Source organism: Lathamus discolor, chromosome W, assembly GCF_037157495.1.
Source record: "Lathamus discolor isolate bLatDis1 chromosome W, bLatDis1.hap1, whole genome shotgun sequence".
In the NCBI taxonomy this organism is placed as follows: domain Eukaryota; kingdom Metazoa; phylum Chordata; class Aves; order Psittaciformes; family Psittacidae; genus Lathamus; species Lathamus discolor.
In genome coordinates, this window is record NC_088908.1 from 1,753,260 (window position 1) to 1,772,051 (window position 18,792).

Here is an 18,792-nt window from a genome sequence, read left to right on the forward strand (position 1 = left end):
GGGACAGTGTCAAACGCTTTGCACAAGTCCAGGTAGATGACGTCAACTGCTCTACCCCAGTCCATCAATTCTGTAGCCCCATCATAGGAGGCCACCAAATTGGTCAGGCAGGATTTCCCCTTAGTGAAGCCATGCTGGCTGTCACCAAGCACCTTGTTGTTTTTCATGTGCCTTAGCATGCCATCCAGCAGAATGTGCTCCAAGATTTTACCAGGCACAGAGGTGAGACTGACTGGTCTGTAATTCCCCGGGTCTTCCATTTTCCCCTTCTTGAAAATGGGGGTTATATTTCCCTTTTTCCAGTTGTCGGGAACTTCACCTGACTGCCATGATTTTTCAAATACGATGGCCAGTGGCTTAGCAGCTTCATTCGCCAGCTCCTTCAGGACCCGCAGATGGATTCCATCAGGTCCCATGGACTTGTGTGCGTTCAGATTTTTAAGATGGTCTTGGGTCATGGGGCTACAAGGTGTTACGGATGACTGCTTGTTTTAGGGGTGTGGTGGGTTGACCCAGGCTGGACTCCAAGTGCCCACTGAGCCGCTCTATCGCTCCACAACTGGACAGGGGAGAGAAAATATAATGAAAGGCTTGTGGGTTGAGATAAGGACAGGAAGAGATCATTCACCAGTTACCATCACAGGCAAAACAGACTCAACTTGGAGAAATTAGTTTAATTTATTGCCAATCAGAGTAGGGTAATGAGAAATAAAACCAAATCATACAAACACATTCCCCCCACCCCTCCCTTCTTCCCAGACTTAACTTTACTTGCAAATTCTCTACCTCCTCCCCCTAGGTGGCACAGGGGGACAGGGAATAGGGGTGCAATCACTTCATCTGACACATTCAGAGACACATTGTCTCTGCTGCTTCTTCCTCCTGAAGGGCAGGACTCCTCACACTCTTCCCCTGCTCCAGCATAGGGTCCTTCCGATGGAAGACAGTCCTCCAGGAACTTCTCTGATTTACGGAACAGAACTTCATAACTCAAAAGGAGTTATAAAGCAGGTATGTTTATTGCGGCGACAGGTGCAAGGCGGATCGCTCCTCCTAACTCACACACTGAGAGCTCAACAAGCTGGATATTTATTATACACACATACATATTCATTAGGTTCCCGAGAGTTCAGTGGGGATATTATAATTAGTTTAGGTACTTACTATCATAAGTCTCCTTCCTTTTGGTGCTTGCACACTGCCCTCCGATGGTTGTGGGCAGGGGTCTTCAAGATGAAGTAAGCAGTCTTCCTCATGGTGCACTTTTCACCCTTGGCATAGCTTCCCCAGCTGGCAACCTCAAGTCTTATAGAAACTAGCTAAAACAAACTCCTGTCAGACATTCATCTTCTTGAGGGAAAAGGGTCTCTGATTTTAAACAATGTGTTTTGGCTATCTGTTCTATTCTGAGTTATAGCTTAACTGGCAAGAAAAAGAACATACATGTTCCCTATTCTAAGTTAAGACAATGTATAGTTTGAAGAAAACTCTTAACTCTTTCCTTAGTCTGTTACTATTCCTCGCATCATCTCCAACATGAGCTCCTTTCCCATAGACTGCAGTTCTTCATGAACTGCTCCGGCATGGGTCCTCCCCATGGGGTGCAGTCTTTCAGGAGCAGACTGCTCCAGTGTGGGTCCCCCATGAGGTCATAAGTCCTGCCAGCAAACCTGCTCCAGTCTGGGCTCCTCTCTCCATGGGTCCACAGGTCCTGCTAGGAGCCTGCTGCAGCATGGGCTTCCCACAGTATCACAGCTTCCTTTGGGCATCACCTGCTCCAGAATGGGGTCCTCCACAGGCTGCAGGTGGATAACTGCTACACCATGGACCTCCATTGGCTGCAGGGGCACAGCCTGCCTCACCATGGTCTTCACCACAGGCTGCAGGGGAAACTCTGTTCCAGTGCCTCGAGCCCCTCTTCCTCTCCTTCCTTCTTCCCTGACCTTAGTGTCTGCATAGTTGTTTCTCTCACATATTCTCACTCATCTCTCCAGCTGCAATTTCTCCTGCACAGTAACTTTTCCCCCTTCTTAAATATGTTATCACAGAGGTGGTACCACCATCCCCAATTGGCTTGGCCAGCAGTGGGTCCATTTTTGAGCCAGCTGTCATTGGCTCTATCATACACAGGGGAAGCTTCCAGCAGCTTCTCACAGATGCCACCCCTGTAGCCCCCCCAACCCTCCACTACTGAAACAAGGGGGACAGAAAATCACAAAATGGAATATATAAACCTTTAGAATCAGTTTTAAGTAATGTTAAGTTTGATGGCTTTGTAACAGTAGCAATGGAAAATTACTAAAGTGCAGGATACATAGAGAAAAAATAGAGTACAGCTAGAGAACACACTGAGCATTCTTGTACAAGATAAATTGTTATAGTTGACAGAGTTTTAAGAAAAACAGTCTAGAAAAACAGGACATAGGGATAAGGAGTATCTGGGAACGGCAGGTGTCCAGGATGGGTTACAGCTAAACTAACTGATAAGTAGGAGGATAGGAGTCTCTGGTGCTAACGAACCAATTAAACTGCTATAAACATCTACTGCGCATGCTTCAAAGGCTGCCAGAAGTGATGAAGATTGTTGGAAGAAGTAAACGACCCTCAGAGACCACCACCACAATTCTGTACACACGCGGGGAACTTTCTGGAAAATGACGTAATGTATGTATGCCCAGGGACTATATAAGGACAGCTTGTGGAGCAACAGAGAGACACACGTTAGGAGGAGCTATCCCCCGTGTCTCCCGGCGCCGCAATAAAGAATACCTGCTTGTCAGCTTGAAAACTTTGTTGGCAAGTTTGTTCCTGGAGTTTTCTCCAAATCAATCTGGCAACCCAGATGGGACCCTCTCTGCTCGGCTGCAGGACCCGCTGAGGACAGGGCTCCCTAGGGCCCTCGGGAATTTTTCTCGGAGGGACCCCTAGACTCATTCGGATCACTGCAGGAGCAGACAAGGACCATCTTCATCAAAGGTATTCTTTTCTTTTGTATGGTCTGTAAGGTGCAGGGGGCATCTTGCATAAAGACTGCATTGGTAATTGGGTTGGTTTGGTAAGCGTACGCAAGGTTTGGAAGCCTTCCGTAAATCGAGATAGGAAATCTCGTAGGTAAAGGCGTATACCCGGCTGCTAGAGTCCGTTTGGTATACACCCACAAGAAGCAGGGGGCATCTTGTGGTTTGGGTCCTACAAGACGCAGGGGGTGTCTTGTGGAAATGGTTTTGGATCTTGTTGGTATTTGATTTATTTTGTGGCTTGTTACATTAAGGATTTTGGTCGTGTGATTTGGTATTGGTGACAGGATGCTATAACTGTGTTATTAATTGTTGTTTGTTTGATAGAATTTTAGTCTCTGTCTCCAGTGTTGTAACTGTGTGAAGTGTGTCTGTGGGATCGTGTGTGTGTGTGTGAATGTGAGACTGATAATGGAAAGTCAGCAGAGTGAAGAGATCTTGAAAATGAGTCTTTTAGGGTGCATTTTGGCACACTGGAAGGAACTTGGAGGGTCTCCTGGGGGCTCGGTAAATAAGAAAACGTTGGTAAAATATTGTAACCGATGGTGGCCTTTGTATATTTTGGAAAATCAGGGAAAATGGCCTGAAAATGGCCTAAAAATGGAACTCTGAACTATAATACATTGTTACAATTAATGTTGTTTTGAGGTGGCAAGGAAAATGGGATGAAGTAATGCATGCAGATATGTTTTTCACTTTAAGAAACCACGTGGAGTGACAGACTGAATGCAAAATTAATATAGCTCTGCCAGATCCCTTAATTTTGGCTTTGGAAAAGGACAGGGAAAAACTGAAAGTTAAGATGGAGAGATGTTGTTCAGCCTGTGATATTGGGGAGAGATGTTTAAGGTTCAAAAACAGTAATCAGGAAGATAGGTTGGAAAATTATGTGTCACAGGTACCTCTGAGAGGAGCACCCTCTGCACCTGTCCTATCTGATATTGATAAGGAGGAAGAGATCGCTGTCACTGGCAAAAAGCGGCAGATTCACATTCAGAGTTAAGAAAGGGTTAAAGCAGAAGTGCTGTTGCAGAGGCAGGCATCTGCAGCCCCTGCAGAGCAGGGTGAGCAACTGTGAGATAAAAAAAAAAAAAAGGGAAAACCAAGGGGGAAAGGAGGGGAGCTTGAGCAGCTCCTGTGTTTGAGCCTGGGAGGAGGGATGCTGGGCAGAGGTGGGGGAGTGGGCTCTTCTTCTGTGGAAGCGGATCGGTGTGCGTGCTATGGGGAGTTTGGACATTGGAAGTGAGACTGCCCTGGGTGGGGGGCAGTGCCATGGGGTGGCTCCGGTGACTGAATTGCAACTAGACTGACGGGGACCTGGGGAATCTACCTTACCAGATCCACTGGTTAAATTAAAACTAGGGACTAGAGGAAATAAAGTGGAATTTTAGTGGTTACAGGAGCAAGTTGTCTGGTATTAAATCAGAGAGAAAAGAATTCGCTACAGATGTGGGAGCTACTGGTCACCAAGAAAGAAAAAAAAAAAAAAAGGAGAGGCATTCTTTCTGAAACCTTTAAAGTACAAATTTGGAAAATAAATAGGAATGCATAAATTTTTATGTATGCCAAATTCTCTAAAATTTTTATTAGGGTGAGAAGCAACATTTAAAGAAGGCAAAATGGAATTTAGAGTTAAAAATAATCAATTAATTGCAGTTTTAAGTTTATCTTTAATTCAGCAGAAAAGCAAACAGGAGGACCTCCCTGAAATAGAAGAAAACCTTAATCAGGTATATCCAGGAGTTTGGGCATCAGAAATTCCAGGTAAGGCAAAAAATGCTTTGCCTATTAAAATTGAAATAAAAAGGGGGGCCTGCCCAGTTCGAATAAAACAGTAGCCTTTAAGAATACAAGATAGAAGGGGAATTAAAGGAATAATTGATAATTTTTTTAAGATATGGTTTATTAGTGGAATGTGAATCGGAATATAACACACCCATTTTACCAGTAAAGAAAGCAGATGGGAAAAGCTATAGGCTAGTTCAAGATTTAAGAGCAATAAATAAAATACTAGAAGATATTCACCCTGTGGTGGCTAATCCATATACTTTATTGACCAAACTAAAACTAAATCAGAAATGGTTTGCCGTCCTGGATTTAAAGGACGCTTTCTTTTGCTTGCCATTAGCCAAAGAAAGCCAAAATTTATTTGCTTTTGAATGGGAAAATACTGATACAGGAAGAAAAACCCAATTAACTTGGACGGTATTACCTCAGGGGTTTAAAAACAGTCCAACAATTTTTGGAAATCAGCTAGCACAAGAACTAGAATCCTGGAAGCCACCTACTCAGACGGGGACTCTATTACAATACATGGATGACCTGCTAATTGCTACAGAAACAAAGGAAGAATGTATCCAGTGGACAGTGGAATTATTGAATTTTCTGGGACTGAATGGTTATCGGGTATCCAGACAAAAAGCCCAACTAATCCAAACCTGAGTTTCCTATCTAGGATATGAAATAACAGGAGGACAGAGAGAACTTGGAACTGCCAGAAAAGAAGCCATTTGCCAGACTCCTCGACCGTCAACTGTCAAGGAACTCCGGACATTCCTGGGAATGACTGGATGGTGCAGACTTTGGATCCATGATTATGGAGTTCTGGTAAGACCACTATACGAACTGTTGAAAGGAAACCCTCCCTCTTTAAAACGGACTGATACAGCAGAGGGGCTTTTAAAAATTTAAAAACAGAGCTAATGAGAACTGCAACTCTGTGACTTCCGGATGTAACTAAACCATTTTGGCTATATTCCTATGAAAAACAAGGAATAGCTTTGGGGGTCCTTGGTCAGAAACTAGGACCATACAGAAGGGCAGTGGCATATTTTTCAAAAAGCTGGCTGCAGCGAGCAAAGGATGGCCCGGATGCCTAAGGGCTGTGGCGGCGGTTGTCATGAATATTGAAGAGGCTTGCAAATTCACCTTAGGACAGAAGATTACTGTGCTAGTGTCCCATGTGGTATCAGCAGTCCTGGAAAAGAAAGGAGCCCACTGGTTATCTCCTTCACATTTTCCTAAAATACCAGGCCACCCTTGTGGAACGGGATGATATAGAAATTGTGGTCACTAATGTTGTGAATCCAGCATCCTTTTTGCAGGAACAACTGACAGAACTACTAACACACAACTGCTTGGCCACCATAGAGACTGTGTATTTGAGCCGACCAGACTTGAAAGAAAAACCTCTGGAAGGCGCTGATTCTTGGTTTACTGAGGTAGTAGCTTCATGAACGAAAGCAGGTGAACGAAAGTCAGAATATGCCGTTACCACCACTTCACAGGTAATAGAATCTAAACCTTTACCTGCAAACACCTCTGCCCAGAAGGCAGAAATAATAGCATTAACGAGAGCCCTGGAATTGGCTAAAGATCAAAGGATAAATATTTGGACTGATTCTAAGTACGCATTTGGTGTGGTACATGCACATGGGGCTATCTGGAAAGAATGAGGACTTTTGAACACACAAGGGAAACAGATTAAACATGCTACAGAAATTCTACAATTACTAGAAGCTGTTCATCTACCTGAAGAAGTAGCTATTGTGTACTGTAAAGGACATCAAGGTGACTCTGATCAGGAAATTGGAAATAATGTGGCCGATTTTGAAGCCAAACAAGCAGCTGAACAATCTCAAATCATGTCCTTAATCCCTGATGGCAAACTAACAATTGAGAAATCTAAACCTAGGTATTCAAAAGAGGATAGAAAATTGATTCAAGATCTAAAAGGACAGGAAAATAAAGAAGGTGGGGTTCAGATACCTGATGGGAGAATTGTAACCCCCTATAACCAACTCTGGAAGTTAGTTCAGGACGAACATAATAAAACTCATTGGGGTAGCAACTCTTTGCATAAATATTTAGACAAACAAATTGTAGGAAGGAATCTATACACCACAGTTCAATTAGTAACAAAACAATGTCAGCTATGTCTTAAGAATAATCCTAAAACTGAAAATAGAAATCAACTTCCTTTCCCAATTGTCCCAATTTATCTGGGACAGCAGTGGCAAATAGATTTTTCTGAATTACCAAGAAAAGGGGGCTATCAATATTTTTTGGTGTTAACGGATACTTTTTCAGGCTGGCCAGAAGCATTCCCTTGTAGGATAAATAATGCAAGACAGGTGATTAAGACATTATTAAATGAAATAATACCTCGTTTTGGAGTACCAGCGACAATATCTTCCGACCGGGGTTCACATGTTAGTGCAAAATTGTTACAAGAAATTAGCAAAAAATTAGAAATTGATTGGCAACTACGTGTTCCATACAGGCCTCAGGCCAGTGGGCAAGTAGAAGAAATGAACCATCTGATTAAACAACAGATTAGTAAAATATGTCAAGAAACAAATTTATATTGCTACCAGGCGTTACCACTGGCTCTATTAAGAATTCAAACTAAACCTCGGTCGAAAGAAGAGGTTAGCCCATTTGAGATTTTGTATGGAAGACCATATCAGTCCCACTTTACAGGGGAAAGTCTTCAGGAAGTGGGAGAAAGCTATCTACGACAGTTTTTGATTAATTTAGGAAAACAATTGAAAGAGATAAATAAGAGAATAGTAGGGACAAGAGCAAGAGGTTTGGATTATCCGATCCACCCTTTCAGATCTGGAGACTGGGTTTATGTTAAGAATTTTTCAGGACATCCTCTACAGGAGAAGTGGAGCAGACCGTACCAGAGATTACTGACCACCTTTACAGCAGTGAAGATAAAGGAACAACCTGCTTGAATACATTACTCAAGAATAAAGAAAGCACCAGAGCCAGAGAAGACATGGCAGGTCAAACCTTCAGGACCCTTGCGTATGAAATCTCATTATTTGGACTCATATGATAACTGGAGCACAAGCTTGGGACCAGAACTTATACTTGAAATTAGTGCAGAATGTTACTAAGATTTTCAATTGTAGTGACTGTTGGGTGTGTGCACAGTTGCCTAAATCAGGAGAAAGCCTGGATCTCCCATTAATTGGAGTTCCAATTCCTAACACTGTCTCATGGACAAATTTGTGGGTGAACACTAGCAATCTGTATTCAAAGGTGTCCTGGGTTTACCAGGAGCCGTTTTGCTCCTTCTTAGTAACTGGTGCAAGCTCTGTGTTTTGACTTCCAGCCTGGGCAGAGAGCTGATAACACCGATTGTTTTTAATTGTTGCTAAGTAATGTTTATTCTGGCCAAGGACTCTGTGAGTCTCATGCTCTGCTGGGGATGAGGGAGGCCAGGAGGAAGCAGAGACAGGACACCTGACCCAAACTAGCCAAAGAGGTATTCCATACCACAGCACGTCATGCCCGGAGAGGGAACTGGGAGTTACCCGGAAGGGGCAGGCTCTCTCTCTCTTCGGGGGGGTCGAACTCGTTCAGCGGTGGTATCGTATTCTCTTGTTATTTTCTCTTATCAATATTATAATTGGTGGTAGCAGTGGTGATTTGTGTTATACCTTAGTTACTGGGCTGTTCTTATCTCAACCCGTGGGAGTTACATTCTCCTGATTTTCCTCCCCATCCCTCCGGGAGTGGGGAGGGTCGGGGGGGGGGTGGGGGGGTGAGTGGACGACCTGTGTGGATTGGTTTAAACTACGACAGTTCTTTTTGGCGCCCAACGTGGGGCATGAAGGGTTGAGATAACGACAGATCTGACCGGATTAATAGTCACTCGTCACAATGCTGATTTATTGGCTCTCAAAGCTGTTCCTCTGGGTCTCACAGGTTCAGAACTCTGTACATTACATACAGCCGGTATTTGCTGTGGTACTGTTTTTCAAGTGTGGGGCTTGGGCTAAGGTTTTTGTCTCATTGTACTTTATTATAATGACTTGCAATACAATAGAATCATTGATCATGAAAATGATCGGTCTTATGCTCCCAGTGTGGTCACCACCTTTATACTTTGGGAGGTATATAATACAGGTGCTTAGCAATTTCACATCTTTTTTCTCCTTCTCGGGTGGTCAACCTGTGAAGGAAACATTCTTTTACCCTCCTAGCCCCCCTCTCAGACCAGCTACAGCATCATTTGAGAGTTTTGAAGTTCTTGAATGGCCTTTTAATATTGTTGAGACCTGTTTCCTGATTGTGATGGGGATTTCCATGTTGGCCCGCATACGGAGTGTGTTTTGCCCACAACTATCTCATCTGATTTAAAGAGTTAAGCAGAGTCAGGTTTGGGCCTTGTCTGGGGTTAAACAACGATATAGGAGGACCAAGAGATTTTCCCTGGGGCTGGACAGCCATGAGTGGCAGGGTGTGTGGGATAGCATGGGCAAGTATCTAGGTCAGTGGGCTCCTCCAGTACTTTGGAATTTCATCACCGAACAAGTGCAAAATCCGGAAGAATTAGTAAAACACTTAAATGAGGTGTGTGGTCAGTCTGGCCATACCAGAGACGGACAAATCACGGCAACGTGCTGGGGCTTGGCCTATGCTTATAGGGCTTTGTTCAACACTATCCAGCACCTTCAGAAGGAAAAAAATGCCCCTGCATCTGAGGGCAAAGCAACAGTCAGTGCAGCTACTCCAGCTCCAAGTACAGCAGCTACACCACCCCCAGCGACGAGTACAGTCGCTACCCAAACTCTGGCTGCAACAGACAGCACGGCTACCCCAGCTCCAAGTACAGCAGCTACACCACCCTCAGCGACAAGTACAGTAGCTACCCAAACTTTGGCTGCAACAAACACCATGGCTACCCCAGCTCCAAGCACAGCAGCTACACCATCCTCAGCGACAAGTACAGTTGCTACCCAAACTTTGGCTGCAACAGACAGCACAGCTACCCCAGCTCCAAGCACAGCAGCTATACCACCCCCAGCGACAAGTACAGTTGCTACTCAAACCACAGTGAAAATCACTGTAGCTAAACCAGAGGATCAATTTGTACCAATATCGGTTGCCCCTGTACGCAAGAGAAAAAGCAAAAAGGAGGCAAGAAGGGTGAAGCAAGATGAAGAAACAATGTATTCACCACCTGGTCCAGAATCTGAGGAGGAGTCATCATCGCATGATGACGAAGAAGAAGAGGTGACTTCTCGACCTCGGACCTCAACTGAGCTACGGAATATGCGAAAAGATTTTACCAGTCAACCAGGGGAGCACATCATCACCTGGTTGCTCCGATGCTGGGACAATGGGGCCAATGGTCACGAACTAGCAGGTAGTGAAGCCAAGCAGCTGGGATCACTTGCTAGAGAAGGGGGAATTGACAAAGCAATTGCAAGAGAGAAAAAGTCCCTGAGTCTTTGGAGGCGGCTCTTGGCAGCTGTGAAAGAAAGGTTTCCATACAAGGATGACGTTATGAGTCGTTCGGCTAAGTGGACTACTTTAGACAAAGGCATCCAGTCTCTGAGGGAATCAGCCATCGTAGAGATGATCTATCACATCAAGCCAAATAATGGGGATGTACCCATAGACCCAGATGAAGTCGAATGTACACGACCCATGTGGCGAAAACTAACACGGAATGCACCGTCATCATATGCCCATTCATTGGCAACAGTAACCTGGAATGATATAGTACCAGTAACAGTGGATGAAATGATTCATAAACTCCGAGAGTTCGAAGACAACCTCACCCCTTCCATCATCTCAGCTGTGGAACAACTGTCCCAGGATCTCAAACAATTGAGGGACGATCTATCTGATTTATCCAGCTCCTCATGTGTACCAACACACGTCTCAGCTATTAACAAAAGGCGTCCTATTCTTCGAGAGAGAAGATACAGGAGGTATACGCCACGGGCCACCCTATGGTTTTACCTGTGGGATCACGGAGAAGACATGACAAAGTGGGACGGAAAACCTACTTCAGTTTTGGAGGAACGGGTGGGCGAATTGAAGAGGGGAGCAAGGCCCAAGACTCATCATCCCATGAGAGCTGCGGCTTCAGTCTCTGGTGAGCAGGCCCCCAGATGGAGTGGAAGAGCTGACTTTACTCCAGCTCCTGTGATAGCGAAGAATAATCCCTTTCAACATGACTTAAGTGTTCAAAGTTGTGATGACTATTAGAGGGGCCCTGCCTCCAGCCAGGTGGAGGTAGGGGATAATCTGATTTACTGGACTGTGTGGGTCAAATGGCCTGGCACATCAGTCCCACAGAAGTATAAGGCTTTAGTAGATACCGGTGCACAGTGTACCCTGATGCCGTCAAGCTGTCAAGGGGTGGAACCCATCTATATTTCTGGAGTGACAGGAGGATCCCAAGAGTTGACTGTATTGGAGGCTGAAATCAACCTGACTGGGAGGAAATGGCAAAAGCACCCCATTGTGACTGGTCCAGAGGCTCCATGCATCCTGGGCATAGACTACCTCAGGAGAGGGTACTTCAAAGACCCCAAAGGGTACCAATAGGCTTTTGGTATTGCTGCTTTGGAGACTGAGGAATTTGAGCAGCTGTCCACCTTGCCTGGTCTCTCAGAGGACCCTTTTGTTGTGGGGTTGCTGAAACTTGAAGAACAACAAGTGCCAATCGCGACTACAACAGTGCACCAGCGGCAATATCGCACCAACAGAGACTCCCTGATTCCTATCCATCAGATGATTCGTAGACTGGAGAGTCAGGGAGTGATCAGCAGGACCCGCTCACCCTTTAATAGCCCCATATGGCCAGTGCGAAAGTCCAACGGAGAGTGGAGACTAACAGTAGACTATCGTGGCCTGAATGAAGTCACACCACCACTGACTGCTGCCGTACCGGACATGCTAGAACAGCACACAGCTTTTCCTGCCCTGAAAAGACTGTTACAAGGGATGGAACCTGACATCATGGACCGAATGGACTCGACAGCATTATAGGGATTGGTCCATGCACTAAGAAATTATTTCTTTGTCTGTGTGTGTATGTGAATGTATATATATGTATAAGAGGGATGGTATATTGAAAATGTGGGATCTGAGCATGACGTGAATGGTATGGAATAAGGGGTGGATACTGTCCTGGGTTTACCAGTAGCCATTTTTCTCCTTCTTAGTAGCTGGTGCAAGCTCTGTGTTTTGACTTCCAGCCTGAGAAGAGAGCTGATAACACCGATTGGTTTTAATTGTTGCTAAGTAATGTTTATTCTGGCCAAGGACTTTGTGAGTCTCATGCTCTGCCAGGGAAGAGGGGAAGCTGAGAGGAAGCAGAGGCAGGACACCTGACCCAAGCTAGCCAAAGAGGTCTTCTGTACCACAGTACGTCATGCCCGGGGAGGTAACTGGGAGTTACCTTGAAGGGCACGGTCTTTCTTCTGCGGGGTCGAATTCGTTTGGCGGTGGTATCGTATTCTCTTCTCTTGTTATTTTTTCTTATCCTTATTATCATTGGTGGTAGCAGTAGTGATTTGTGTTATACCTTAGTTACTGGGCTGTTCTTATCTCAACCCATGGGAGTTACATTCTCTCAGTTCTCCTCCCCATCCCTCTGGGAGCGGGGAGGGTCGGGGGGGGGGGGGGGGGAAGAAAAGAAAGAGGGAGAAAAAAAAAGGGGGAGGGGGGCGAGAGTGAGTGAACGAGCTTTGTGGTTGGGTTTAAACCACGACAGTTGCAAACTAGAATTTGTGTGTAACAAGATTGCAAGCAATGATGGTCACGCTTGCATGTCCTATGAGGAGTGGCTAAGGACTCTGGGTTTGTCTAGTTTGGAGAGGAGGCTGAGGGGTCACCTCATTGCTCTGCAGCTTCCTGAGGAGGTAATGTGGAGAAGGGGGTGTTGATCTCTGCTCCCTGGGATCCAGGGACAAGACACATGGGAATGTTTCAAAGCTGGACCCGGGGAGGTTCAGACTTGACATTAGGAAGCATTGCTTTACCATGAGGTTGGTCAAACATTGGAACAGACTTCCTACAGGTGGTTGATGCCCCAGGCCTGTCAGTGGTCCAGGCATTTGGACAATGCCCTGAATAACATGCTTTAATTTTTGGTCAGTCCTGAATAGGTCAGGCAGTTGGACTAGATGATTGTTGTAGGTCCCTTCCAACAGAACTATTCTGTTCTATTCTACTTTCTTTTTACATTGTGACGGTGACAAAACAAAGTAAGCAGCATCTGTACAAAGCATCTGTACACTTCTTCAGATCACCTGCCATTGCTCAGGTACTAGCGCTGCAGCCTAGTTAAACTTTTAATGACTCCATTACAGCTGAATGGGGCAAGGCAGGAATATGCTTAAATGGATTCTTCAGTTTCTTACTATCAACTAGAGTAAGTAAAAAGACAGAAGTCCTGGACTCCTTTCAGTCACCAGTTAAAGGGAAGTAGTGCAGACAAGCCACTCTTACACCTGAAGCTCTCAAGCTGCTCGTGCTTCAAACATCTCAGTAGATGCCAATTCCTCTCCTGCTCCTGCCCCCAAGCTTTTGTCACAGAATACACTATTTTTGGTTATTGCACATGGGGAACTTTAAAATAATTAGCCATATTTAAACACAGTAGGGCATTAGTGTCCTGGTATGAATAAATCACAGAATCACAGAAGGGTTGAGGTGGGAAGGGACCTCCAGAGGTCTTCCAGTCCAACCCTTCCCTGCTCAAGCAAGGCCACCTACAGCCAGGTGCCCAGGACAGATGGCTTTGGAGTATCTCCAAGCTGTGAGACTTCACACCTTCCCTGGGCAGCCTCTGCCAGTGCTCTGTCACCTGCACAGTAAAAAAATGTTTGCTGATGTTCAGAGGAAACCTCCTGTGCTTCACTTTGTGCCCATCACCTCTTGTCCTGTCACTGACTATCACTGAAAACAACCTGGCTCCATTTTCTTTACACTCTCCCTTCAGGTATTTATAAACACTGATAAGATCCCCCTGAGCATTTTCTTCTCCAGGCTGAACAGTCCCAGCTTTCAGCCTTTCCTCCTACAAGATATGGTCCAATCCCTTAAACATCTTGGAGGCTTTTTGTTTGACTCTCTCCAGTATGTCCGTGTCTCTCCTGTACTTGTTACTGTAAAAGTCAGTTGGAGAAACTCTCTGCGTGTTAGTAAGTTAGAACAGTTTGGTCTATTCTACTACGTTAAAGACACACATGCTATTGTTAGTTTAAAATTTAAGCCCACATACTGAGGAGCCCAGAACTGGACAGAGCACTCAGGTGTGGCTTCACCAGTGCCAGTTCAGGGGAAGGGTCACCACCCTGGACCTGCTGGCAATACTTGCAGCCTGAGATACTGTCAGCCTTCTTTGCTGCCAGGGCACATTGCTGGCTCATTCTTAACTTGGGGTCCACATCACAGTGATTTCATATCTTCAGTGTACAAAAAGTTAAATGATGTGCATGCTTTCCTATCACAGGTTTTTCTTTTAGACATATTGTATCTTTTCACCCCATGACTTCAACAGGCAGAAGTTTTGTGCCATTGTGTATATGAATTTAAGTTTCAGTGCAGTTTAAGATCAGGGTTTACAGTGCTGAACCAGTCTTACCTCTCATTTGGCTGTGGTTAAGAAACCTTTTTGTTCCTCCTCTCTGCTTACTGTTGTAAGCCTGCACCAGCAAGTGGTTTCCAAAAGCTGTCTGTTCATAGCAATCCGGAAAAGCCTGACCTTCACACCTGTGCTTTACAGGTCATAGTGGAGAAGGTCTCAGGATCTCAGATTGTTGACATTGACAAGAGGAAGTACTTAGTTCCATCTGACATCACCGTGGCCCAGTTCATGTGGATCATCAGGAAGAGGATTCAACTGCCGTCAGAGAAAGCAATATTCCTCTTTGTAGACAAGACTGTCCCACAATCCAGGTGAGAGGCTATTCACTTGATATTCAGAACCATGTCTGCAAGCCTGTGCACACCAGAGGGACAGGAACTCCCTTCTTTGAGCCTTATCTGCTGATTTTAGGAGGGGTTTGGTTACATCTTAATCTAACTGTGATAGTTTTTTCTCATGAGTTTGATAAACATCTTTTTCTTGAGCTAGGCTGAAAGGAAAGGTGACTGAAAAAATATATTGATTTACTTCCACGGCAAGAGGGTGAACACTGGAAGTATTATGATATCTTTGATTGTAAGAACGTTTACAGCATCAATAAAAAAAATCCTTCTCAAAAAAAGTTGCATGTTGAAAACTCAAAAGCAAACACCATAAAGTTTACTGAAAAAACATTAACCTGTCAGCTGACAAAGAAATGATGCTGTTACTTGTTTTAAAAATTATTTTCTTCTATAAGTACAAAATTACTATAGAAAGGTTTTTCACATTGCTTTTATATAGGAATAAGTTTCATTGTTTTCTGCTACATACAGAATAATGTAAAGCAGAAGCAGCTACTACAGCTGCTTTTGATACAAGATACTTTAATAGTATTTGAGGAAATAGTATGTCATGGTATTACGTGGCTTAGGTAGAATATTATTCTTATTAACCCTTACCTGTGTAAGAGTTCCTCCAGGTAATCTGTCCAGACTGTTAGCAATATTTTTATTTACTTGGTTCTCACAGGTCCCTATTGTACATCACAGTCTTTCACAGAATCACAGAATCATTAGGTTTGGAAGGGACCTCTGGAAATCATCCAGTCCAACCTCCCTGCCAAGGCAGGGCTACCTAGAGCAAGTTACACAGGAATGTGTCCAGGTGGGTTTTGAATGTCTCCAGAGAGGGAGACTCCACAACACCTCTGTGCAGCCTGTTCCAGTGCTCTGCCACCCTCAGCGTAAAGAAGTTCTTCTTCGTGTTGAGGTGAAACTTCTTGTGCTTTAGTTTATAGCCACTGCTCCTCATCCTGTTGCTGGGCACCACTGAAAAGAGTCTGGTGCCATCCTCCTGGTACCCTCCCTTGAGATATTTATATGCGTTAATGAGGTCCCCTCTCAGACTCCAGACTAAACAGGCCCAGCTCCTGCAATTTCTCTTCATAAGAGAGATGCTCCAGACCCCTGATCATCCTTGTGTCCTTCCACTGGACCCTTTCCACTAGCTCCTTCTCTTTCTTGTACTGAGGCACCCAGAACTGGACACAGTACTCCTGATGTGGATTCACTAGGGTCTAGTAGAGGGGGAGGATCACCTCCCTGGACCCACTGGCCACACTTGATGCACGGCTCTCAGCCCCAGGTTGTCCCCAAAACTCACTGAAGTTTTCAGACCATACCTGAGACACCATTTTGTGGTGCCTTTCTGCACCCCTTGGCTCACTTCTGTTCCTCCTTCCCTCTCAACCACTCTGTCAGTCCCCAATAGCTACTCAACTGACTGCTCTTGCCCATATAACTGCCTTGTTACGGCCCCAAAGGCACTCTATGCTCCTTCACACATCACCTCAGGGACAAGTCTCCACAATCACTCTCAGGCAACGAGCGCAGCCTGCCAAACATCCTGCACAGCCTCCAATGCAACCCCACAGAGGCCAAGGTTACCCCCTACCACAGCAGGCGGCCTTATGCCCGCTCCTGCTGCTTTTGCTCCACACCCCAGGGGGTTGGGCACCGCCTGCCCACCCTGTGTGCAGCAGAGGTGCTCCTGGTAGCCTGGCAGCTCCAGCTTCAGCTCTCACCTCTCTACTTAGCTGGAGGCTGCAGGGCCTGGGCAAGGAGCATGGCGCTGGACCAGGCTCCTCTTGTGGCAGCATGAGCCCAATGCTTCCTGCTTGCTTTCTTCTGAAATAAAAAAAAAAAATGATAAAAAATGATAAAAAAAAATCTGATATATTAACAGTTTGTTCATCTTGTAGGCTGAGTTCATTACATAGACCACTAAACTCTTGATATGCTTCTTATCCAGAAGTTTATCTGGTACTCACCAATTCCCTTCCATTTCAAGTACTGCTGCAACTCCTTCCAGCTCCTCTCATGGGTAAAAAGCCATGCTTGTTTCCCCATCATCTCAGGTGAGCTGAGGAGGTGTCACTTGTGCAACTGCCTGATGTCGACTGCCTGTTTCATCTGCAGATAGATGGTTGGAGCAGTTGTACTGGCCAAGTAATTGCTTGGGCTTCTTTTTGTTTTCAAAATGCAGTCTTTTCCCTGAAGGCCACAAGTCATCACTTTTAAACAGTACAGAAAACAAAGCTTTTGCTCCCCAGAATAACCCAGAGCTCAAAGAAACAGTCCAAAAAGCACAAGTTTGATAGACTCGAACTCGATAGCTGAACATTCACAACTACACCAGGTGGAGGGAGAAATCAAGTTGCTCACACAAGAAGCAAGAGGTTAATGCAGCTGCATTCGAGGAAGGTGCCACCAGGCTCTTGAGCCTGGTATTAGTCACAGCATCATAAGAGTGGTGAGGCACTGGAATAGGTTGCCCAGGGAAGTTGTGAATGCTCCATCCCTGGCGGTGTTCAAGGCCAGGTTGGACAGAGCCTTGGGTGACATGGTTTAGTGGGAAGTGTCCCTGCCCATGGCAGGGGGGTTGGGACTAGATGATCTTAAGGTCCTTTCCAGCCCTAACTATTCTATGATTCAGAATCTGAAATATGTTCAGTGACTAATTTCCAGTAAAATAAGGAAGCATTCTGACACATGCATTTGTGAAGAATAACAAAACCCTAGAAACTGCAGAGAGCCCAGGATCATTTTGCTAACTCAGGAATCAACTGTTTTCATATATCCTCATTTTTGTATTTTAATTTATGCACTGATTCACAAGGTTTAGCTTTTATTAATCCTTGTCTATGTAAGGTTCTAACTGCTACCATTTGCAACTGTCATGATCCAAGCAAGCCATTTCTCTTTGTTTTTTGTTTTTCTCCCTTCAAGCTTAACTATGGGACAACTTTATGAGAAGGAAAAGGATGAGGATGGATTCTTGTATGTTGCCTACAGTGGAGAGAACACATTTGGTTTCTGAATGGTGGGTCCTGGCTACCATACCATCTTGCTGTGTATCTTGTAAATAGCTGATCATTTTCTCTACTGACATCCAGAGAAGTTCCTTCTATGTACACGCATTTGTAACTGGATTAATTTCTTAATATATTGATAGGTCTTGCTTTATTAGACTGTTAAATTATAATGAAGAAGTTTTGTTGGTTTTGTGGGTTTTTTTTCTCATGGCTATGAATTCCCAGAGCCTCACTCCTTTGGGGGATGCACCCGATGACATGGATTAAATAATAAAGCAAAGTAGTTGGACTACTAAAACATGAAAAGAAGAATACATTTATTCTGTTTTGAGGTTGTTAGTTTAAGAGATAAAAATATTGAATTAGTATTGGGAACACTGGATTTGCTAGCTTATCTTAAGCAGGAGCACAATGTGATTATAATCAATTGAGCTAATATGTTCCTCTTTCTCAATTAACAAAAGTACAATAAAAATTCCTGTCACAAACAGGCCATGCTGTCATTTCTTTACCTTAATTTTGGCCAGAAAGTTATACATCACATTTACTAGATGCTATACAGCTGCTTATATTACATGGAGCAGAGTGCAGGCCACGGTTTGCTTTTACTTGGAGGGGTGTCCAGTTCACTAGGAACCGACTGCCCCAGGGGTGGAAACACAGCCCTACCATTTGCCATGGACTGATCCAGACTGCACTGGAACAGGGGCAAGCTCCAGAACACCTGTAATACATTGGCATTATTGTGTGGGGCGATACAGCAGAAGAAATTTTTGAGAAAGGGAGGAAAATAATCCAAATTCTGCTGAAAGCCAGTTTTGCCATAAAACGGAGTAAGGTCAAGGGACCTGCACAGGAGATTCAATTTCTGCGAATAAAATGGCAAGATGGACGTAGACAAATCCCCACAGATGTGATCAACAAGATAACAGCAATGTCTCCACCAACTAATAAGAAAGAAACACAAGCTTTCTTGGGTGCTGTGGGGTTCTGGAGAATGCACATCCCAAATT

At 44.7% G+C, this 18,792-nt stretch overlaps 1 protein-coding gene across 1 annotated transcript; it reads left to right on the top strand.

Annotated features, from left to right (window-relative positions):
- The first annotated feature begins 921 nt into the window (after positions 1–921).
- LOC136004337 (gamma-aminobutyric acid receptor-associated protein-like 2) lies at positions 922–18,267 on the top strand. The gene is made up of 3 exons (XM_065660765.1): positions 922–1,011; positions 14,563–14,735; positions 17,694–18,267. The coding sequence occupies exons 1-3, from the start codon at positions 937–939 to the stop codon at positions 17,782–17,784; spliced, it is 339 nt and encodes a 112-aa protein (XP_065516837.1). The 5' UTR covers positions 922–936; the 3' UTR covers positions 17,785–18,267.
- The last annotated feature ends 525 nt before the right edge of the window (positions 18,268–18,792 follow it).

What these genes read in the sequence shown, in the direction of transcription:
- LOC136004337 (XM_065660765.1), top strand. Translation starts at nt 937, where the DNA reads ATGGAAGACAGTCCTCCAGGAACTTCTCTGATTTACGGAACAGAACTT. An exon ending in CAAAAGGAGTTATAAAGCAG is followed by an intron (nt 1,012 to 14,562) that starts GTATGTTTATTG and finishes TGTGCTTTACAG; the next exon opens with GTCATAGTGGAGAAGGTCTC. An exon ending in AAGACTGTCCCACAATCCAG is followed by an intron (nt 14,736 to 17,693) that starts GTGAGAGGCTAT and finishes TCTCCCTTCAAG; the next exon opens with CTTAACTATGGGACAACTTT.